The sequence below is a fragment of the Sinocyclocheilus grahami genome, unplaced genomic scaffold (genome assembly GCF_001515645.1).
Source record: "Sinocyclocheilus grahami isolate Dianchi unplaced genomic scaffold, SAMN03320097.WGS_v1.1 scaffold399.1, whole genome shotgun sequence".
Lineage (NCBI taxonomy): Eukaryota > Metazoa > Chordata > Actinopteri > Cypriniformes > Cyprinidae > Sinocyclocheilus > Sinocyclocheilus grahami.
This window is the reverse complement of record NW_015505578.1, coordinates 759,909-784,451: the sequence shown is the minus strand read 5'-3', so window position 1 is coordinate 784,451 and position 24,543 is coordinate 759,909. Positions and strand designations below refer to the sequence as shown.

General features: G+C 36.4%; 2 protein-coding genes across 2 annotated transcripts; one reads left to right on the top strand and one right to left on the bottom strand.

Annotated features, from left to right (window-relative positions):
• The first annotated feature begins 290 nt into the window (after positions 1-290).
• On the top strand, positions 291-17,495 carry LOC107550503 (semaphorin-3F-like). Its single transcript, XM_016231804.1, has 18 exons — positions 291-733; positions 4,531-4,659; positions 11,905-12,065; positions 12,196-12,258; positions 12,397-12,516; positions 12,616-12,709; positions 13,664-13,783; positions 13,887-14,032; positions 14,125-14,239; positions 14,378-14,447; positions 14,600-14,744; positions 14,947-15,169; positions 15,452-15,540; positions 15,878-15,919; positions 16,016-16,173; positions 16,284-16,351; positions 16,463-16,590; positions 16,810-17,495. Exons 2-18 carry the CDS (start codon positions 4,542-4,544, stop codon positions 17,191-17,193), a joined length of 2,244 nt encoding a protein of 747 aa, XP_016087290.1. The 5' UTR covers positions 291-733; positions 4,531-4,541; the 3' UTR covers positions 17,194-17,495.
• A 1,792-nt stretch (positions 17,496-19,287) lies between these two features.
• Positions 19,288-24,102, bottom strand: LOC107550460 (wiskott-Aldrich syndrome protein homolog). Its single transcript, XM_016231744.1, has 9 exons — positions 23,971-24,102; positions 22,784-22,880; positions 22,623-22,655; positions 22,469-22,504; positions 21,868-22,036; positions 21,603-21,781; positions 20,243-21,153; positions 19,676-19,784; positions 19,288-19,495 (listed from the first exon to the last, which is right to left on the bottom strand). The coding sequence occupies exons 1-9, from the start codon at positions 24,100-24,102 to the stop codon at positions 19,443-19,445; spliced, it is 1,719 nt and encodes a 572-aa protein (XP_016087230.1). The 3' UTR covers positions 19,288-19,442.
• Positions 24,103-24,543: the final 441 nt, after the last annotated feature.

The following is a 24,543-nucleotide window of genomic DNA, read 5'->3' as shown; positions in this document are numbered from 1 at the left end:
TTACTTTTAAAGGTAACTTTCCCCAACACTGTTTATATAGTACCTCATATAGGACTAGTGTGACTATATATACATATGTTATACATGTGTTAAAAATGCATTAAATGTAAACAACATTTAATGTGGCATTATCCACTATTATGTGTTGCATATCTGCATTTTCCTGACCTCTTCAGGGTTAAAGGCGGTTCGTTGGGCGCAGTGCTGAGGGGGCTGGACCGTGACACTTCACCGGCGGAATAAACCAAACACCTGCCACCGCGCAGACTTTCAACAGGAGACGTGCAGCGGGGAGCTTACGTGACAAGAAGACGAACACATCTGGTTTTGTATTCAAAGTGGCAAACGCTGGAGATTTTGGCACGCAAACTGCAAAACACATCTTGACTTTTGTTGCCTTTATCTCATCAACTGTCTAGATAAGAGCTTAGAAGTATCCTGGGGGATAAGAGCTTAGAAGTATCCTGAGGAATTACGTGCACAAACTGCAACTTTTATCGCCGATTTTTGGACTGACTGACACGCCCCAAAAGTGAGAATTCAAAAGGCTAGAGCTATAAAAGCTCTTATGATTTTATGAGAAGGGTTTGGACGGATTTCAGAAATTCAGTAAGGCACGAGCTGTGCTCACAGAGACTGTAAGGAATGTAACGATAACATCTCACCTGCGCCTCAAAACACCAAATACACGGAGCAGCAACAGACCGACTAAAACACAAGACCAGCGAATCAGGTGAATATACAGCATTTCTCTCACTTTCGAGGTAAAACTATCTGAAACTTCCTAAAGTCTTAAGAGAGTGTTTTGGCCTCGGGTAGATGACGGGGAATTCACTGGTCATGATAAAAAATGTAGAGGATTTTTTTAATTTTATTGGATGACGGTAGACAGATGCAAGTTTGTGCGAACCTGCGAATCATAGCAACAGTGTTTACATTTTGCAGTAATATTACAGGTACATTTTACAAGCACTCCAACATCACCCTGCAATTTGTGTTATATAAATATTTGATTGTTTTATACCCTTATGTACCACAATAAATGTCGTTATCATATAGCCTATAAAATACTACAATGCTACGTTTTAAAATGTATTTTAATTAATGTCACATGGAGGAAAAGGAAAATATAATCCAATAATTGTGCCTACTATGGAGATGAAATGATTTAACTAGGGTTTATGCACTATTTGAGGATTTGGGTACATTGACTTTGGTGAATTTAGGGTGCATCCAGAGCAGAAATATTATAGCCTGCATGCACATTTTCCAGATGGTTCATTGTGTGTTCGGTCAGGATTCTTTTATCTTCTCATTTAAATGTGTGCATGGGTGCTTGAACAGGTTATACTTTAGAACATTCGTGTGTTAGAGCAGTATGAATTTAAATTTTAAAAATTGTAACTGACATAAGTTTGTTTGGTGGTTGTGTGTGTAAGTATATTTTTATGTATGGCTACTGCATTCATACAATGTAACACCCAAGCTTGTATTTGATTGATATTATACAGTATGAACAGTTTTAAAAAAAGGACCAAAATCCGTTAAATGACAGTTCATAAATTTGCATAAAATAATAGTTAATTTTTTATAGAGATAATCAGCTTACAATTCATTATTACTTCATTTTAATTGTTAAGTTTCCTATAAATACATAAAGCTTATAATTGAAAAGTTACAATTAACACGTATGACGTTCTGTAAATATCTGATTGTTTTATACCCTTTTTGTATTTATATATATATATATATATCTATATATATATATATATATACAATATTTTTTTTATTTAAAAAGAGAGATACAGAAGGCTGACATTTTGTCAGTCACAAAAAAAGGGGGGAAAACAGACACGTTGGAGTTGGATTTAATGGACGTCATAGATTGCGCTTGAACATCCATAATTCATATGCTGGCCATTCCGGTAGAGGATGACTGATACATAATGCATGCTAACATGAAAGTATAACAGTTTACACCTGTGAAGTTCCACTCAAGATTTAAATCAGCAAATATGTCGCTTAACAGTTTACTTGAGTGATGTAGACATGCAAATGCTATATCTATCTATCTATCTATCTATCTGTCTATCCTGTTAGGTTAGATGTATAGCAGTGCTCTGTGTGTGTGTGTGTGTGTGTGTGTGTGTGTGTGTATTTGAGTGAATTAAAGTCTGTGCTTCCTACTCTTTCCCCTCAAATCAGTGCCAGAATCAACATGTAAGAACACCTGAGTGACTGATGCTGTTGAATATGTGAAGGAGAGGAGACATAAGACAAATCTGATCTTGCACAGAGTGTGAGTTTCAATGAGAGCCAGTGAAACACAGTAAAACATCAGAGGATTTTTGAAATCAGGTTCAAGAGTGAGAACACTTTGAGCTGGAAAATATGATATCAATTATTTGTTGGTTTTTGTAGTCCTTCACAAGAGCACCCAATATCATACATGTGCATTTGCAGCTTTCAGACCAATAATTCTTTGCTCTTTGCTTTTGTCTAACACTAACACAGTGGCTATGATCCCAATCTGATGTCTACAGAGTCATGATACACATCTACATGAACATACAGAGAGATAAAATCTCCAGTTCCTTTTTTTTACTCTCTGCTCTCATTTACCAACTTTTCTATGCAATCTACAGTTCTCTCTCACTCTCTCTGTCATCTTGCAGTTTGGACATGTAGTACATTCCTGGACAAGCCCCTAGATGCACTTTGAATGTGAATTTGAACCAGTGACAGCTGGCAGAGCCTGGACCAGTGTTTGTGTTTTTGTACGCGTGTGAGTTTGTGGAAAGAGATTAAGCAAGTTGTCTAGTGTCAAAACTTTTGCCTTAAAGCAAAACAGCCGAGAGCAAAGCTGTGGCGTTTACTCATGTGTTGTATAGTACTTCTAAGTGCTTATAAAAAAATCTGGATTTAAGCTGATTTAATCATGTATCTCCAATAAAGAGAATGTATGGACATACAAATCCCAAGTATGCGAGTGCCTGCTGTGCTGACATCACTCACATACATCACCGGCCAGCTGATGATGTCATATACAGGAGCCCAGGATCAGTGCCTGATGGAAACTGATCTAAAAGTGGCAGCAGTCACAGCCCTGGACTCCAGCGAGATCTTCCAAGTTATAACAATGAGCAGCGTGACGGGGCTTTGCAGCAGCTTGGAGTGATTTGCCACCTCCAGCTTTTCCCAGGCACATGGCCCCATAAGCTCTAAATCACAAGCAGTGATTTTTGGGTCAATTTTTTTTCTATTTTAATATATTTACATCTCATGTTTAACCACTATAGAGACATCAGAGCCAGCGGCAAATTCCAGAAGATCTGGCCGAGGTGAGGTGCGCTCGGTGGGTTCATGAGCACTGAACGGCTGATGACACCCTGGAGCTCACATCTCTGAAAACATAGAAGCAAATTTTCAAATAGACATTATCTTTATTAACAAAATGCATATTTGAAGTCTAAACAAGTACATTCTTGCCTAAAAAACGACGTTGACACAAGAACAGTATTATTTTTAAAGTTATAATGGATTTGGGCTTCCGCCATAACTAGGGTGACCAGATTTCTCATGGTTCATTGGTTCTCATTGGGGGTTTGTGATATATGACCACGATATGAGAAATGTTATTTCATGAATTAATATATATAAACGGCTCTCATCAGCCAATCAGATTCTAGGACCATACACGCATAAATAAATAAATAAATATATATATATATATATATATATATATATATATATATATATATATATACATAAGTAGTGCTACTGTTTTAGTAGTAATAGTTACTCAATGATAATTTTTATTTTTTTTTACTTTGAAAAGTATATTTTAAAATTATTTATATTTAATATTTAATTTGTTTTCAGAACCATATGAAACCAACACAAGTACAAAGGTTACATTTCCAAAAATAAATAAAAATTCTTTCTTTTCTTTATCATGGACACTCTTTACTCTTTTATCTGTGATTATTATGCCACTCCTGCATGTGTTCCAGCCCTCGTACGCTGGTCACAAACCACAGCTCTTATGCTCATAATCTGTTAACTCTCAAATCAGTCTGTGCAGTTGCACTGGGTGGATAAAGATGATTAACGGCACCTGTTTTTCCTAAAATAAAACTGACACCATGTTGCATAAATGCTGACCCTCTAATGCAGGCCTGAAACCTCTATCTTTGCATGGAGTTGAATAGAGGAAGGTGTGACAGGCTGGGATTTGTCTGGCTGTTAAAACTCAAAGCTAAATATACAACCGAGTAGTAGAGTACAGGAGTAATGTCTGCTTTCTGTACCTTCTGTTGTCTGTCTAAATTGAACTGTCTCCATCTCTCTTCCTCTTCTTCATCTCTCATTCATTTCCAAGCTATTTTTCCTCCTCTCGCCCTTCGTCTGTTCTTCCTTTGTCATTTCAGCCTCTTCCTTTGTTGAAATGTGATAAATTTAGCCTCTCTCATGCTTTTCTCCCTATGTCCACCTTGTTTTATTTTCTTTCTTTTGTGTGGGTTTGTATAGATTGCCTGCGAATGGGTCTAACTATGAGAGTAATGGAAACGAGACTCCTCCTGTTGCTGTTGGCTTTGTTTGTGTTTGAAGTGGCCTGCACACATCGCTCCGCTCCCAGAGTACACCTGGCTTTTAAAGGTGAGAGCAAACATTATTCATTACCTGTCTATGCATACTCAAACACTCGGCTTCTCTCTTTCTCTTTTGCATACACCCACATGCCCGTACACACTTAGTCTAAATGAGGACATCCCAGACTTATATTGTTGTTAGATAAAGCTAGTTATATGCAGAATGCTATAGACTAACCATAACCCACACCCTTCCTCTTGAAGAAAACATTTTAGTTGTGTCTTAAATGACATGCTATACACTATGTATTTTACTGTCTAGCATATGACATTTAGACAGCTAGTTTGTCTTCCAGAATCAGAGTCTGATAGCCCCTTCCCCTTTGCTATGTAATTAAAGCTTAAGTGCAATAGGTACCCAACATTCCACTCTATATTTTCTTGGTTAAATAAGTGCATCACCCAGTTATTTAAATTGCACATCTTGTTGGGATTTTCAGTGTGAATGTACTACTCACGCTATTCATACCACAAAACGGCATACAATAGTGCATAAGTATGCAAATTGGAATGCACCTTTTGTATTTTTAGAACAATATTTTATGTATGAATCATGTTTCTAGTTGAGAATGTATTTATATGTAGGAAAGCCTTGTCAGATTTAGGGAGCAATTTTATAGCTAATTATGTACACACACACACACACACATAAACATGTGTTTGCATAGTTTCCTTGTCAGTGCCAAGTAGTTCTTAGCTGAAAACAAATGGTGGATGTTGTCAGCACGGATGAGGTGTGGAACGTGCTGGATCTGGGTGGGTGTCCTCAGTGGAGCATATTCCAGAGAACCCTTGAATCTTGTGATTGTTTATTGTTCAAAAATTCAGTAATATTTGTAATTTCCTGGATTTTAAGATAATGCAATGTGGTGTCACTGGGGCTCTGTGAATTCCCATTAAATGGAAACTTTCCTCAGTTTTGTGCACCACAAAATGTAATTTGTGATTAATCGGACAAAACATTCTATAGGAATGCAAAAATAACAGTTGAAGTACCAAAGCGTAATTGTGGATTAATCAAAACATGTTCGGAAGTCTTTCTTCTGCTTCTTCCTATTTCTTATGAAATGTTTACTTTGCTATCACTTAGCATTTGTCAATCAAGGATTGAGACTACAGGATGGTTTCAGATTTTTTGTTCAATCTGTTAATTTGTCACCACAGTCCGACAGAAAATCTCACAGGGTCAACAGCTGATGGCAAAATAACCATATTTTGCTTTTCACATGAATACATTAAATGCAGTAGTAAGTTTTGAGCATTTTTTTTTTTAAATCACAGCATTGATAGATGTAGAACATCTTATAAAAGTATATTTATTGACAATTATTTATTTTTACTTTCTTTACCTCAGTACACATTAACAGACATTTACATTCCATTCATATTTATCTTTAACTAGATTTAAAGTATCGAGTTACTGTCTGAGGATAGGTGGTTTTGGGGGTCATAATTTTGATAAAGAGAAAGTCACATTACATTTATTTCTGTTGATAATCACTGATTATTTTTACAGTAAAAATAGTAGGCTACTACTATATAAACTAACGGCATATATACAGTGGGGCAAAAAAGTATTTAGTCAGCCACCAATTGTGCCTCAAGAATCAGTGCTGTAACTCAATATATGAGGTTTACATTTTTGTCTATTCAGATCTCTTTCTGTTGGTTGTAGTATCTTTCTTTTTAAAGGGAATTTGACACACAACTCTTGTTGTGGAGAAGTTTAGGGATATTCCCACAGATTCTTTCCCAGCATCCTCCTTTCATAATTGTATGTCTTCAAAGCATATATGAGATCTAAATCAAAGTCATTTTGAACAATTATAGTCATTGTCAGCTGTCAAGCTGTCACCCTTGTTCTTGACAAACACATACACATGCATGCAGTTACTTTATACACACATTAGTGCAACTAATACATACACAGGTATCCACAAGTTACACAGGCCCTCTAATTAAAAATTTGAAGCAGGTTGAAATATGGCCTGCTTAACACATACCTGATGTAAACAGGCATTAAAAGTGTGAATCACTTAAGGGGAATCCTTTCATATAACATTTCATCTGAATAAGTTGAAGGTGGAGAGAGGTCCCACATAATTACTCCAAAGATTATAGAGCGGCCCATCTCTCACGTATGTGGGATTGTAACCCTGCGAAACTACTCTGAGATTAAAAACAGCGGTAAACATCAAAATACAGCATCCCACAAGAATATAAACACAATTTTGAATATGTTTGTGTTGTACCAGCCAGAGTGTAAACAACTTTTTCCAAAAGCCGCATTTTCCGCAAGTCACTGCATTTTAGTTTGCTATTTCTGTGGGGCCTCATTCTTTGCTATGGTACAATAACTATGACCTACATAAAAAGCTGACTTTACTCGACTTGAGTTAGCACTCAAAGCTACCTTTGTTAGTCTTTCTTTAAATATTCTGGTGCGGTTCTTATTTTATTATTTTTAGAAGTCGTTTTTAGGTCATTTGGCAATTATGACAAGGATATTTCAGGAATAATTTTCCTTTGCTGTGTGTAAACGCAAAGAACAAGAGCAATGTGTCAAGACCTGTTTGAAGATTACACCCTATTTGGAAATTGACCGATTAATCTCTTGAATTTACAAACGTATACTTTCAAACTTCTCATCTCATCTTATCATTTGTGGAGATGCACAATATATTGGTACCATATTGGTTCTAGGATAATAATATCATTTTTTACTAAATGTATCAGCATCAGTTAATATTGCATGCTTATTTTCCATATTTTTATGTTTTGATTACTTTTGCAGTTATCTAACACTCAAAGTTCATCTTTTCAAACAAAGAGTTTAATAATTGTTAAATGTAATCTTAAAGGGATAGTTCACCCAAAAATGAAAATGTGATGTTTATCTGCTTACCCCCAGGGCATCCAAGATGTAGGTGACTTTGTTTCTTCAGTAGAACACATTTGATGATTTTTAACTTTAACCATTGCAGTCTATCAGTCGTATAATGCATGGTAATTTTATGTTCGTTATATGCTGGTTATCAGCCAGAATTTTTATATTGATGCATCCCTCATTTTTTGAGATGGGACGTGAAATGGTCTGATGATTGTTATTGACGAATGACAATAAAGAAACATTCACTGCTTCATGAACAATAAGTAGAGGTTCTTCTATTTTACAGTAAACAGTGTTTGATGCCTCAATTCTCAGTGACACTTGAGATTTAGAGAATTAAATTGACCCCTCTGTTTTTCACAAACAATCCAATCAAGATGGGTTAAAAGTGCCTTGAAGGAAATTCATAATGATGTTAGCAGGATTCATGAGAAAGAAAAGCTGTTCCAAATATCAATCACCTCATGTTTCATATTTCCCATTGCCCCGGGCTCATATTCCTCCTGCTTGTGCCCTGATAAAACCTAATTGAAGAGATGACTGGGCTGAATTATACGCCCTCAGAAATTTGGATCTAAGTAGTTACTGTTAGCTTCGTCTTGTCTTTCATCACCCATCCCTGTAATTCCACCGAAACTCTTTGGCTCTGATCCAGTCCGCTTCTGCCCTCCCATTTTCCTCAATTGCAATGTATTTTACCCCCATCAGGAAAGATCACCCTTCCAGGATTAACCCTCGCCACCACCCTTCTCCTTCATCTCAAGAATAGCTGGGCGGAAAAATCCACTTGTCTCTCTATTTTCTGCTGTTAGCTGAGATGGATTGTTCATTGTTTGCCACCGGGATGGTCTTTGTTTCGGAGGCGCCTGCAGATGAGGGAAGGTCTTTGTGTAACTCTAGAAAGTGTACCCAACTAGAGACTGAGAACACTGCAAGAAACTGGCAGAAAGAGTGAAAGAGGAACTTGATATTCTACAATAGCCCTATGTGCGTCCAGTGTGTAACCTTACCCTATTATGATTAAACAATTCACTATGGCTGTTGATCAATTTAATAATTTATTCAGATTGTGATATGCTGATTAAATTACCAAGATATTGAAAATGACCTTTTTATTTATTTATTATTATAATGCAGAGATATTGTGGCAAATTGGTCAATTAAAATAAAAAAGTAAAGTTTTACATAATATTGGTAGAAATATTAATAATTTATTCACTTTGGTAAATAAAAGGTTCTGAATTTATATTTCAGCTTAGGTAAAATATACATATAAAATATATTTTATTTTATTTGAATGTTTTGTTATATTTGAGACTGATATCTGTTTGAAAGTGCACGAGACTGTGTTTTGTTAAGTCCCTGTTGAATTCTTCTCACAACAAAGACTTCCTGCAGGATGTTTTATCACTAGCCTCACCTTTGTACCAGCGTCTCTCACCCGTGATTGTAATGAACCCTGTGCTGCGTCCACTTTGGTCCACTGCAGGTTTGGCAGAGGTGCCGTGTCCGGTGTTCTTTCCTGACGGTAAAGGGAAGAGAGGGGAACAGGATTGTACACAAACCCATTTGCCCACCCAGTTCCGTGTCCAACAGATATCCGATCATTAGCAGTTATTTTAGCACCCACTCTAGAACATCCTGTAAACACGCATTTAAACATATTAGATACTTTTAGAACATTAACAACATCATTGAAATGCCCACATTTCCTGTGCCTAAACTTTTCCATGGGTGTGTAAACATCCATACGGATGATCGTCCAGGGAAGGATGACGAAGCTCATTGACAAATTGGTCTTCCCGCTTGTAGTTTCAGGTTTTGGTACATACTTTGCAATGTAAAAGGCTACAGTGTGCTTGTTTTAAGCTACATTCGAATGCTCACCCTGTCACCCAGTAGGGCAGCGCTTAAAATATTCAGCTCTTAAAAGCTCATCAGACACACTCGAAATGACTCAAGCTCTTTAACCCACTCTTACATTCATTTCAGCTTGATAAAACACAAAGAAAGTGTTGCATCGGCTGACCTAACAATAAGATTCAAGCCTAAGCCTGCTTTTATATTTGTGAAAACTAATAACTAAAACAATATTAGCACATTTCATATACAAGTTGTAATCTGACTTATATTTACCAGAGATATGTCAAAATAGACATATAATTCTATATATATATAATTATATACATATACATATAATTACTAGACTATATAATTCTTAAACAGACAGTTCACTATTTGCATATCCTCTTAATATATGACTTTTCTTTCTGTGGACCACAAAGGTCATATAGGTTTGAACATAAGTGTGATTAAATAATAATAAATGAATTTTATAAATAGATATAATTACTATGATAACATACACTACAACTCAAAAGTTTGGGGTCTGTAATATTTTAATGTGTTTGAAAGAAGTCTCTTACATTTACAAAGGCTGCAATTATTTCATCACAAAAACAGTAATATTAATATTGTGAAAATTTTAAACAACTGTTTTAATATATTTACAAACATAATTTATTACTGTGATGGCAATTACTGCAGTCTTCAGTTTCAAATGATCCTTCAGAAATCATTCTAATATGCTGATTTGTGCTCAAAAACATTTCTTATTATTATCAATGTTGAACAGGTTGTGTTGCTGAATATTTTTTGTGGAAACTTGGATCCAGTTTTTTTCTTAATCTTATGTAACCATGAAAAAGCCTTCATTGTCACTTTTTATCAATTTAAATTTCTTTACATTTCAAAACAAACAAAAAAGCCTACTGATCCCAAACTTTTGAACATGAGTGTTTTGTGTAATAGTTCAGTATGACAAGAAATTCAGGATGTTACTGGACATGATGAGGATGAATCTAGTCCAGAGGATCAGATGCGGAAGGAAAGATTAGTGTAATTAGTCATCTATGAATGTACTGTAGCTTATAAAAGAGTTTCAGGACTTCATCCTCAAAGGAGATCATGGGATTGAGTGTGTCAGACTGATCCAGAACAGGGGAAGAAATATAAAAAGAACAGCTTTTTAAAAAAGGGGAGAAGAGTTTAGGGAGAGAAAAGAATGCTCTCCAACATGACTAAATATATTGAGACACAAGACTTCCTTTAAAAAGTTCTCATGTTGGTGTGGCAACTATCACTACTTCCTGTTATTACTTGCTTTTCTGAAAGAAATTAACACTTTTATTCAGCAAGAATGTATTGCATTTATCAAAACAAAAATAACAAATAACAGTCATTTTTAATGTTTCAAAAGATTTTGATTTCAAATAAATGCTGTGCATTTGAACTTTACATTTATCAAAGAATCCTGAGTGAGGAATTAATGACAGAATTTATATTTTCGGTGAAATCTTTCCTGTCTGTTATTAGATTCTGACATCTCTCTCTCAGGCCTGAAATCATCTGATCATAATTCATAACCGACACAAGTCTACGCTGTTAAACATTCACACAACATTAACTGCAATTCTTGCATCAGGGCCTGGTGTTCTTTTGAAGTCCTGTGACGGCCTGCAAGAATGTCTGAAGAAATGGTTCATTTTAACTCCACTGAATTTCTTCATTTTAATCTTTGCCTTCGAGACTGAATACTTGGCCCACATGTGGAAGTGTTTTTCTATTTGCCAGCACTCAGGAAATGTTTCTGGAACTGTGTTAAGTGCAGTTTGCTCCCAAGAGCCACCAATTTACGCTTCTCGGCTCTTCCTTCCACCTTGAAGAAGAGTGGCCCAGAACACTGCTACTACAAGATTTTTAATTGAATGATTTCATCTGGAAAAGGAAAAACTCACAGAATGTTTACCCCATAACACTGCGACTGTGTGGGTTTAGTTAAAAATCAGATGCGTGAGAAGAAAGTTGAGCACCCCCTATAGATGAAACACTGTTTTACAATTAGATTGATCAGTGTTTCCCACCCTTTCTGTCTTATGTACCTATTGGGTACTTTAATTGACGATTTTTATGCAGCAAGGACATTAAATTGATGAAAAGTGACAGTAAATACATTTGTATTTACATTATTGCAACTTCCTGTTCCTGAAAGTAAAAAAAAAAGAAAAAAAAATGTATGACAGTTTCCACAAAGATATTAAGCAGCACAAACATTTTTAACTGTGATAACAATAATAAGAAATATTTGTTGTTCACTAAATCATCATATTAGAATGATTTCTGAAGGATCATGTGACACTAACAACTGGCTGCTGACAATTTGGGAGTAAATGTAAATTTTAAAATATATTAAAATAAAACATTTTACCAATATAAAAGATGTATAATATTACCAATATAAAATACAGGATTCTTTATTATTATTATTTTTTTAATTTCCTGTGCTTCTCTTTTGTGCACCAGAACTTATGAACACTCGAACAGCAAGGCCATTCAGTTTTTCCTTCAACACCAGTGACTACCGGATCTTGCACATTGACCCAGACCAGGGGCGGTTGTACCTGGGCAGCCGTGAATATCTGGTCTCTCTGGACATGCAAAACATCAACAAAGAGCCTCTCATTGTAAGTGATGATTCAAATGAATCAATTCCATTCACACCAAAATAACAATTAGCACCCAAACGCTGACCCCAGAAGAATTGAAGTGTCAGTGAATTGTTCTCATAATGCAGTGGGTGTTTTATGTCTGTAGATCCACTGGCCGGCTCCAGCTCAGAGAAAGGGAGAATGTCAGATGACTGGGAAAGGCAGGCATGTGAGTTTACATCAGTTCTTGTCATCTAACCACTCTAATTAGTACTAAATAAGATGAGACTCTTGGTCTCGTGTATACTGTATCAATATGACCTATTTCAGTTTTAACAGTGGTGTGCTTGTGTGTGTGTGTTTTCAGGGAGAGTGTGCTAACTTTGTGCGTCTGATTGAGCCGTGGAACAGGACTCACCTGTACACCTGTGGCACAGGAGCTTATAAACCCATCTGTACCTTCATCAACAGAGGATGGAGAGCTGAGGTACAGTACACACACACACACAAACATACTGTTTATACTCAGATGTAGACACAACCAGCTTTAACCCAACCAATGCTTTCCCTGCTCTGATTTTCACAGGACTATCTCTTCAGACTGGTTCCTGGATATGTGGACTCTGGAAAGGGAAAATGCTCTTATGATCCAAACCAGGAGAATGTTGCAGCCCTGATTAGTAAGAAACGATTAATGAAGATTTGATGTAATCGATCCTTTAACACATCACTAACTAATCCTACTGTAGCAACGGTTGCAGTTCACCATATTATCAAGCAATCTCCAAAACAGCAGAACATAACAGAATTATAACACAAGTTAACGGAAACATATAATAAGATAACAGAAAAATGACATGTAATGAAATAACAGAATCATAGTATGTCATAAACTCATAACATATCATTAAGTATCAAAATCATAACATATAACAAAAGAATCATGACATTTCCTTATGTAACATATTCATAACATAACAGCATCATAACATATAATTACATTACAGAACCATAACAAAATAACATAGCATATAATCATAACTTAACAGAACATATAACATAACAGAATCATAACCATAACATAATAGAACAGAATAGAATCATAACAGAGCAAAATCATAACAGAATGATAATATTGGTAAGGACAGCTACATTTGCTGCAGGGTAAATCATTGCTAATAACTTGATAAATTAATAACAAATTGCTAATTTATTTACATATTCATTTAGGTATATAGCTGACTGTGATAAGCTTTTGAGTTGCAGTTTCTAATCATGTTTTTATATAATTTAATAATAACTTAAAACAGGAACATGCTTTGCAACACCAATTCATTCTAGCCCATATATAAATACATAATATGCAGAATAAAATAATTAAAATCAATTTTACCACTTTAACATGGGCATAATTCACTGGAAACCATTCTGTTTATGAAATGTACAATTTATCCTTATCTGATGTTCTGTAAAGCACAAAGTATCAACAGCAATAGGGCAGATTTTATCGAAAGGTCAATATCCTGTCTAATGTCACACAACAGCTCACCAAATTTCATAATTCATCTGAAACATGTAGGTTTCCTTTGTTCTTATGAATTTATTTTTCTTTTCCTCACCGCTCCTGCATCAAGATGGAAACCTGTACGCTGGAGTGCCGGTGGACTTCATGAGCACTGATCCAGGCATCTTCAGGACCATGGGCAGCCGGCCAGCTGTGAGATCAGAGCAGTATGACTCTAGGTGGCTGAATGGTAAATAATTGTAATTAGTCTGACAATAAATATTGGCTCAGCTGTTTTAGTTTGCTTTAAATATTTGGATGGACATTACATGCACACTCTGTTTCTTTCCTAGAACCTGTATTTGTTCACATGAAACAGATTCCTGACAGTGCCGAGAGGAACGACGACAAACTCTATTTCTTTTTCCGTGAGAAGAGTCTGGACTCAGGGGCAGGAGCGAGTCCAAGTGTGCTGGCCAGAGTGGGCCGCGTGTGCCTGGTGAGCCTCGGAACCAGAAACTGCAGGTGCACAGGAAGCAGTTCACAGTTCTGTCAGTCAATAAAAAAAAAGCTGTTTTTGTTTATTCACAGAATGACGAGGGCGGACAGAAGTCACTTGTGAACAAATGGACGACTTTTCTGAAGGCCAGGCTGGTGTGCTCTGTGATGGGCGATGATGGGGTGGAAACCTTCTTTGATGAACTGAGTGAGTTTATTTCATAGCCTTTTTGTGTCAAATCTGCCAAGTATTTCAGATGTAGCAAATACTATTGTATTTCCAGTAATGCATACTTAATATCTCAGTATTGACACACTTTTGAAATGCTTTTCTCATCCTCTCCAGGGGACGTGTTTATCCAACCCAACCAGGATGAACGAAGCCCTGTGGTGTATGGCGTCTTCTCAACTTCTGGGTACATATTTCCTTCAGATCAACATAGAATGTCAAATTATAGTAATTTTTGACTTTTCATATTCTTCTTTTCGTGTTTTCATTTTATTTTAGAAATGATTTATTGTTTCTGGATGCCATATTTTACTCATCTGTCTTGTTTTTGTCTCTTAGTTCTGTGTTTAAAGGCTCAGCCGTGTGTGTCTACTCAATGGCTGACATCCGAAATGTCTTTAATGGCCCTTTCGCACATAAACACGGACACAACTACCAATGGACTACATACACAGGGAAGATTCCCTATCCTCGTCCGGGAACAGTGAGATTCATTCAGTTTCTCTCTTGAGTTTTATGAAAATTTTTAAATTTCACCCACAGTATTAGTTATTGCATAAGCTTGTGTGTTTCTTATCATCTTACAGGATCTATGATCTCTTTTATGGCTATAAAAGGGTGTTTTCTTTAAAACCCAGAAGCATGTACATTTGTCTGATTGACTTCCCCTCTGTTTTCCATATCAGTGTCCGGGAGGCACATTCACGCCAGGTCTTAAGTCCACAAAAGAGTTCTCAGATGAAGCGGTTAACTTCATTCGCGCTCATCCGCTCATGTACCACCCCGTGTATCCCATTCACAAGCGCCCTCTGGTGGTGCGCTCTGGTGTAGACTATCGCTTTACTACAATTGCTGTGGATCAGGTGGATGCTGTGGATGGCCGATACGAGGTTCTCTTCCTGGGAACAGGTGAGTCTGGCATCTTCTGAATGCTGACATTAGTTAAGTTTCTTCGTGAATCTGTTAAACTTGGGGTGGTGTAGCCTAGTTGTTAATGTCGGCATGAAATAAAAATGTCCCTTTCTGCCCTAAATGTGTATTATAGATCTTGTTGTGAACAACTCATCCATGAATATGTTTCTTTTTGTAATTCTTTTTTAGACCTCATTTTATCAAAATGTCATAACTAGACCTTCTGGTTTTGTTAAACATATTGTGTTGACAGTGTATCACTTTTCTGTCATCCCACAGATCGTGGTACAGTCCAAAAAGTTATAGTTCTGCCCAAGGATCCCACCACAATGGAAGAGCTAACTTTAGAGGAAGTGGAAGTTTTCAGGGTAAATATTTATTAAAAAAAAATATCTTCAGACCTCAGCATTTTAATGTTTTAATAAAAATGGGGTAGTCGTGGCCTAATGGTTAGAGAGTCGGACTCATAACCCAAAGGTTGTGGGTTCGAGTCTCGTACCGGCAGGGATTGTAGGTGGGGGGAGTGAATGTACAGCGCTCTCTCCACCTTCAATACCACGACTGAGGTGCCCTTGAGCAAGGCACCGAACCCCCATCTGCTCCCCGGGCGCCGCAGCATAAATGGCTGCCAGTATATATATGTAGGTCTTAGTGTGAAAAAATAATATATAAAATATTATATGCTTTTCTATTCCCTATTTATAGACACCTGCTCCAGTCAAAACAATGTACATATCAGCCAAAAGGGTAAGACATAATAAAACACATTTTAATACCTTTTAAGAGTGTAATTTTTAAAGATGTATTAGCAATATGGCATTACAATTTTTTATTTTTTTGCAGCAACAACTGTATGCATCTTCAGAAGCAGGTCTTACCCAAATGTCCTTGCACCGTTGTGGAGTATATGGAAAGGCCTGTTCAGACTGCTGCCTGGCCAGAGACCCCTACTGCGCCTGGGATGGAGAAAACTGCTGTGCCTTTACACAAGCCACCAAAAGGTCAGAGAACCTGAATTCTTTAAAACTGCACTTAAATGGCTTATGTGAGTCCCAATTAATAGGACAGTAAAATTACATGGTTTGATTATATCTTGTATTATTTCATTTAGGAGGAGCAGAAGGCAGGATGTTAAACATGGTGACCCTTTACGTCAGTGCCGGGGCTACAACGCTAAAGGTAACAAAAACAGTCATCAACAAATAGTCTGTAGGATTATAATGAGTTCATTCTGATGTATTTGTATAATAGGACACAGCATATGACTGTAATATCTTCTGTATTTACTAGTGGAGAGGAGACTGCAGGAGAAAGTTCAGTTCGGCGTGGAGGGTAGCAGCACGTTTCTGGAGTGTGTGCCGCGCTCTCCTCAGGCCACTATCAAATGGCTTTACCAGAGAGAGGGAAGACGAAAAGTGGTATGATTGCATTCTTTTACTTCATTTCAAACCAACCAACCAGCCAAAAATAATAAATATGTCTTGAGCATCAGATCATCATACAATAATGATTTCTGAAGGAAAAGTTATTTTATTTCTAATAAAATGGAACCTTTAAGTTCATTTTAATGAGATATATGCAACTTTGTTGAGCTTGAGAGGTCTTTCAAAAACATTAACACATCTATTTGCTGACAGCTGCATCGAGAGGGAGAGGTTCTTAAGACTCCTCAGGGGGTTCTTCTGAAAACGCTCACCAAAGCAGACGCAGGTCTCTACCATTGCCTGGCCACAGAAAATAACTTCAAACACACGCTGGCTCGTGTTTCCTTGCGCATCCTGGACCGGGACATCGCTGTAGCCCTCACCACCCCTGATGAGGAGGAAGAGGCATCGAGGAGCCGTCACCAGGACCCCGCAGCTCCTACCCCAGCTCTCCTGCTGGAGCCAGAAATGCGTCTGATTCAGCAGTACTGCCAGTCCTACTGGGAGCAGCTGACGGCAAGGGGAAACTCACAGGCTGACCTCCCCAAACGTGCAAATCGCAGACACACAGAAGCACTGAAGGCTAGTGGGGAGTGAGGAGCACAAGAAAAGAGAGTTACCTGTCTGTCCCCTTGCTCCGAGCAGTTTGTGTGCTTGCATAGGTTAGTACTTGTGCAGTGGCACCAAAAAGTATTTGGACAATTTTGGACCATATGGACATTTTTACGCTGTTCAAGATGCACTTAAAATGAGACCTAAAATGAAAATGTATTCATTTAAATGTACCTGCATCGGATAATTCATGAACAGTGGCCCAAAAACTTATTTGGATACTTTTAGACAATTAAAAATTATTTAATTATTACATTATTCAAAATGTAAAAATGTTGGACACTTAAAAATCGATGCATTTTTACTAGTGCTGTCAAACGATTAATCGCGATTAATCGCATCCAAAATAAAAGTTTTTGTTTACATAGTATATGTGTGTGTACTGTGTACATTTATTATGTATTTATAAATACACACGCATGTATATATTTTCAAAATATTTACGTGCATTTACATGTATATATTTATATTCATATAATATATATTATACATTAATATATTTAATATATAAACGTAACATATTTTTCTTAAATATATACATACATGTATGTGTATTTATATATGCACAGTAAATGTACACAGTACACACACGTATACTATGTAAACAAAAACTTTTTTTTTAACCATTTAAATTTATTTTGAACATAAAAAGGAATACATTTTCATTCAAAATTATTTTTTTAAATAGTTATTTCTTAAACACTGTCCCCAAAAATAATTCAAAATTAATTTTCACGGTTTGAACACAGTTGTTTTGGAATTTGGCAGGTCGATATTTTATCACGTTTAAGAACATTCACCCCAAAAATAAAATGTCCAAGTCCTTTTTGGGATCATTGTATGTAATCATACATTCGTTGTTCATTCACTGATCCAAAGTCGGTGTTGATTTAGGACTTTCCGTTTCCACTCGCCACAGTGATTTGACTGCATTTCAGTATTATAAACAGGTGTAAACTTTTACTAAACTCACAAATTAAGCTATAAATGACCTTCAGGATTCAGTAATTACATACTGGGTTTAATTAACATAAAAAAAATCAACCACTAAACCATGAAGCACTTTTAAAGAGGATATTACCTCATAAGCTTTGAAAACGTTCCACTATTCTGTCGTCAGAAAGCCACTTTGTTAAACCCTTTGTCATTGGGCCAGTGCAATTTCTAATGTTCCTCCTGGATTATGAAATTGTCAAAATCATTTTTGTATGTATGTTTAGTAGTAATATATGTATGGATTCTAGTAACTGGGTTAATAATGGCACCAAGCATTTGCAAGAAATCACTTGCCTTCATGTCTGTGCGACTGTGGCTGTTTCTCACCATTTGTAATATATATTTATTTGAAGTTGTATATTTTTTTATGGGATGGTCTTTGAGGATACTGAATCAGGGTGGAGGGCATTTTTGCATGATTGAGAAATTAGATATGTTGTCATATTTATTTAAATGCATTCAAAATGACTGACACTGTTTAGGAAATAGCACTTTTATGCTGTGCATTTCGTGCTTTGTGTCTGGTTGAGCAATCATCAATTTCAAGTGAATACAAACGTCACAGTTCACTCAGATAATATCTAACACTGGAAATATTTCACAATATTTGTGTCCTTTTTTTAGTTGAATGGTAGAATAGTCTGGTTGTAAATTACAATACTCTTGTCTTGCTCTTAGATGTTGTCTTGTACAGAAAAAAATAAATAAACGAGGAATAATTTGTGAGTCATAGATTCACTTTTCAATTCACATTTTAGTATATTTACATATTGTAAATACATTCAGTACTGATTCACATTATATGATTTTATAGATATCTTCATCAACTGAAACATCTCAGAAATGGAGAACCCTTGAGACTAGAGAGAGAACCTATGCATGATATGTTGGTACAATATACAAAGGTTTACAATTACCTTTGCCATAATCCAATGCTTTTAAGGTAAGAAACAAACAAACAAACAAAAATATATATATATAATTTAAACAACTCTTTTAAATGTAATATTTAGCAAATCTCAAAATTAACATCTATTTTACATAAAGTATAATAAAATTGATTTAATTTGTTTAGGAATACTAGAATTTTAATATTAGCCATTTATCAGCGTTTTTCTGAATTGGCCAGAATGTCAGTGCATCCCTAGAGAAAATGCTTTGGATCAGTGTTGTTTAACTTCCAAAACATGTAAAACTGCCTAGGTTCATGTATTGAAAGTATTTCAATTACACCAGGATTAATCCCACTCTTCATCGTCGTCCTCGTCATCATCAAATTCATCATCCTCTTCTACAAGATATGGTAGATAAGGTAAAAGGTTAATAGGTATGCAGGGTCCAGCAGACCAACTTATTGTCTGAGAATTAATTACAAAATATATTGTGTATATAATAATATAAAGGTACTACTTCTTTCCTTTTATAATTACTATAATACATGACAAAAAAACACTAGTGATTGAGTGGTTACCAGATGAATGGATGACTTTACTCCTCTTCTGCATCACCATCATTAGAGCTCCAACTATTCCCTCTTCTGTATCCAGGGCAGGTGAAGGTGGATCTGGGTTGGTGGCCACCTGGGCAAAAGACATTACTGTATATAGCTTGTATAGAGTGTTATGCTTTAAACATAACATTATCAATAACGAGAAGCTAGCATTATGGGAGCCTTATTTGTGCTTGGATCTTGCTTTGACCTTACCTTTTCAAGGAAATATAATATTTACATTGCCGTTCACAAGACCAAAAATACAGTAAAATCTGCAATATTGTGAAATATTATTACAAATTCATATAACGTTTCTATTATAATATTTTTTAAAATGTAATTTATTTCTGTAATGGAAAAGCTGAAATTAAACATTTTTATTATTATCAATGTGGAAAACAATTGTGCTGCTTGATATTTTGGTGGAAACTGCGCTGCATTTTTTCAGTGAAATATACATTTTTGTGACAAGTCTTTACAGTAATTTTTGATCAATTACAGCATTCATTCTTAACTATAAATTAAAATGGTAGTGTAGATACTCACCTTTTTGAGTTTCATCCCTGACTGTATCTGGGCAAGTAATGCTCCTCTACCCTCTTCACCACCGCTGGATGCTGGAGGTGGCGGACCACTTGGAGATGAGGGATTGCTTCCAAAGTTCACTGGAGGAGGAGCAGCGGGAGGTGGAGGAGGAGGAGGTGGTGGAGACGGACCGCCTGCACTGCGTTTGGCTGAGATTGGAGGGGGTGGAGGGGCGAAACCCGAGGAATTGCTTCGGGGAGGAAAGTTGGATTCAAATGGACGAGGTGGAGGCACAGAATCAGCAAAGTCTTCAGGTGGAGGAGGAGGGAAGAAATCAGATGGGGGAGGAGGTAATGGCATATTAGATTGAGGCGGAGGTGGCAAACATTCACTGTTGTCTCTCGGAGGTGGGGGTAAGGGTGCGCTCCTCACACCCGGTGGTAGTGGTGGTGGAGCTGCCCCAGCAGGTTGGGGCGGCAGAAAGCTACCTCGTCTTTCGGTCATTTGTGGTCCAGGTCTCTTTCCTGGAATGGGGGCTAAAGACTCTTTACGTTCTCCTTTAAGTGGTGGTGGGGGTAAACCTCCACTCCGACCTCCAGGTGGAGGTGGTAAAGGTGCGCTGCGGAGTCCTGGAGGTTGAGGCAAGGGTCCAGTGCGGCCTCCAGCAGGAACCGGTGGCAGGGGGCCTAATGATGTGGATCGGGCTGGCAGAGGACCGCCACGGCCCTCGGGGGTTTGTGGTGATGCAACTGCTCTTGGAGGTGTAGGTGGAAGGGAACCTCGATGAGAAGGTGGACCAGAGGATTGACCCGGGACAGGCGGTAGAGGCCCCATTCGACCTTGAGGTAGGGGTGGCGGTGCTGAGGAGAACCCAGATGGCACTTGGGAAAGAGAACCCCGATGTCCACTGGGAACAGGAGGGCGTGCAGACTCTAAACCAAAATTAAATAATACGTTAAGAGGGATAATTCACCCAAAAATTCTGTTATTAATCACTTACCCTCATGTCATTCCAAAAGACCTTCGTTCATCTTTGGAACACAAATTGAGATATTTTTTATGAAATCTCAAAACGTTCTGACCCTGCATAGACAATGCAACTGACATGTTCAAGACTCAGAAAGGTAGTAAGGACATCAATAAAATAGTCCATGTGACATCAGTGGTTCCTTACTGGGCCTTGAACGTGTCAGTTGTGTTGCTGTCTATGCAGGTTCAGAAAGCTCTCGGATTTCATCAAAAATATCTTAATTTGTGTTCCGAAGATGAACAAAGGTCTTTCGGGTTTGGAACAACATTATGGTGAGTAATTAATGACAGAATTTTCACTTTTGGGTGAATTATCCCTTTAATATAAAACAAATCTAACATTTTAACTTACCCTGCTCGTTCACTTCCTTTTTAACAGCCTCTATTCCACCTGAACGCTCAATGACATCATAAATGAGCTGAGAGGTTTCCGAGTCATTCATATCTGCTTCACTGATCCCAGCACGGGACAGAAGTTTCATCAGGTCTGGGTCCAAACTGTTGGAACCCATGCCAAGGTGACTGACATGCCTAAAGTCAAGACATAAACGTAAGCTAAGCAAAAACCTCTTCAGAATCATTTATCTTGGTTAAAGTGAACCTGCTTATTCACTCACGTGAATCCACTGGGTGCTCCAATATCCCCCTTCAACAGTTTGAATCCTTTCTTTTTATTTTTCTTGTCTTTCTCTTTCTTGTCTTTCTTTGATTTGGAAGGGGTAATTTGGTTCTGGATATTACTTGGTACCAGTGGAGGCATGGGAGAAGAGGTAAGAATGCCAGAGCCTGTGATTGAAGATACAATAATATATATACAGTATATATATATATATATACACATATATATAAATTGTATTTGTGTACACTTCATGCAGTTATACATCACTGAACACGCAAAGTTACATTTGTATTGTTTTCAGAACATTTAATGCTTGTAATTTACATGAGAGGCAGAGAAAGCACATGAATATTTGTTCTATTGTTGAATATTAGCTCTATTATTGGGCCACATGACAGGCCATGTAATGTTTTACAATAATCATATAAAAAAAAAAAGAAAGAATAACAACAATAGCAGCAGAAACAGATTGGACTGCCTTGTTTTCTAATACAAAGTAAAGGTTAATGAAAGGTCAATTAAAAATATTTAAAATACAGTCAAATACTTTGTTTCCCAAAAGACAAGCACAATATTAGTGTGAAAAGTGATTAATTTACCATTTGGCCGAGGAAGTGGTGGCAAAGCTCCATGATCTAAGAATAGAAATGAAATATAAATTTGATTTGCACCTTGTTCAAATAACCTACACTTAAAAATATATATATAAATAGAAAAATAATTAATGCAGTGATTTTGAAATCACGTTGTTACCTCTATATTCTTGTCCTTTTTTCTGCTGTTTCTCTTTATGTTATTAGAGGAAAACATGAAACAGTCATTTTAAGTAAGATGCCTTATTAGATAATCTTCATAATCAGATTTATGAAGTGGTTTGAATTGACAGAAATTGTTAAAACAAAATAATTGAATACCAAAACGACTATTTCTCTGGCTGATCTTGTCCTCCACTACAGCAAAGAAATTTTCAGCCTCTCCTACATCTGCAAAGTTCAACCCCACTTGACAGTCCTGAGGAGAGACGCAAAGTTGAGTTTTTTCTATTATAAAGATATCTAATTAAAGTAAGGTAACTGAAGACAGCATAGTCAACTATTAGATAAAAAACAGTAAGTCCTCACTATTTAAGCTTTTATGTTTAACCTAAAATGGGACCCTGGACCACAAAACCAGTCATAAGGGTCAATTTTTTAAAATTAAGATTTATACATCTTCTCAAAGCTGAATAAATAAGCTTTCCATTTATGTATGGTTTGTTAAGATATATATTAATTTTAGAGCCATGTAACCATAAAACACAGTGCAATGATGTGTAAAATTAAAAAATATAGGTAAAACAGCTGTAAAAAAATAAATACAGAAATATTACAATATTATAATGCAGAATATTTAAAGAAAATACAATTTGTATTTGAAATGAAGGAAAAAATCATCTGTAATGCATCACGCAGGGACTTCTGAAAATATCATTGTACTGATATTTCATACTTTGAAAAACATAACTTCAAATCATTTAAATAATGCTGATTTGAATAAACTGTTACACTGTTTTGCATTTAATGTGCTTTTTAGCATTGTACTGCTGTTAAATCTACAAATTTTCACCATATACAGTATAAAGTCACTTTTGTGAAGCAAACCTTTTTCCATTTAAAATTGTGAAAAAGTGAAAATGTGATAACATGAAATAAATGAGGGGGAAAACACTGAAAAAATGCGATCAATAAATGACAGCTTCTCAAAAAGAAAAGTAAAACTTTATGGTCAATAGTTATTTTCTTCAGATATTGCAAAACATTTTGATATTTTTGAATGGTAAAATTGAATTTTTTTCAATAAAATGAAAATATCATTTTGTTGCGTAAAACTTTTAATACTATCTTGCAAGCCATAAAACAAATTTCAACAGTGATAAAGGCAAATAAGTAAGCACATTAGACAGTGTGTGTTTTCAAATGCTTTCAAAGCATGCAGTCAAATTTTGGCCCACGGTTTGCACAGATGTCACTCCATTTCATCAAGATAACACTTTTACCCATCTTCCCTCTGCAGAGTGTACATTTCCCTTAGGCTTTTACTGAAGGCCCTTGAACTCACTTACCATACACCTCCTGCCCAGCAGATCCTCCAGCCTCTCATTCTCCTGTGGACTGAGCAGAGAGCTGCCCACACGCTCCTGACCTTTCCCCTTCGATGCTCGCACAATTATAAACAGCACAAATTTCATAAACATAGCCTGAACCACTGGCTTCTGACAATTCAGTGATAGCTCCAATTTCAATGTATCTTCGGGTAGACCACTAATAATCCGCGTTTGTGCGACCTACAGACTGTCACTGTGAATCAATGTTGCCATCTAATTTTCAGGGAATGTTGCTACATGACGTTGTGAAGTTACATCAAATATGTAACAATGACGCAAAACCGCATCATTGCATAGAATACACAATATATTATTCAAAATACGTTTATTTTGATTTGTTCATAACAATAATATAAATGTAATATATATTATTTGTAAAAGTAATATAAACACGTGTTTATGATCAGATATTTTCATATTTAAATACTACACTGAATTATTAAACAGTTGCACATTTTTGAACAATTGCTTTTTTATGTAGCTATTTTCTTATAAACTATAAAATGACACATTCCGAACAATTATAGGCCT

Bases quoted from the DNA above. Each gene is read 5' to 3' on its own strand.
- LOC107550503 (XM_016231804.1), top strand. From the start codon at position 4,542: ATGGGTCTAACTATGAGAGTAATGGAAACGAGACTCCTCCTGTTGCTG. The intron at 12,259-12,396 runs GTGAGTTTACAT...GTGTGTTTTCAG, and splicing joins TGACTGGGAAAGGCAGGCAT to GGAGAGTGTGCTAACTTTGT. The intron at 15,541-15,877 runs GTAAATATTTAT...CCCTATTTATAG, and splicing joins AGGAAGTGGAAGTTTTCAGG to ACACCTGCTCCAGTCAAAAC.
- LOC107550460 (XM_016231744.1), bottom strand. From the start codon at position 24,102: ATGTTTATGAAATTTGTGCTGTTTATAATTGTGCGAGCATCGAAGGGG. The intron at 22,881-23,970 runs GTAAGTGAGTTC...GTCTCTCCTCAG, and splicing joins TGCTGGGCAGGAGGTGTATG to GACTGTCAAGTGGGGTTGAA. The intron at 21,154-21,602 runs GTAAGTTAAAAT...ATTTTGGTTTAG, and splicing joins AAAGGAAGTGAACGAGCAGG to AGTCTGCACGCCCTCCTGTT.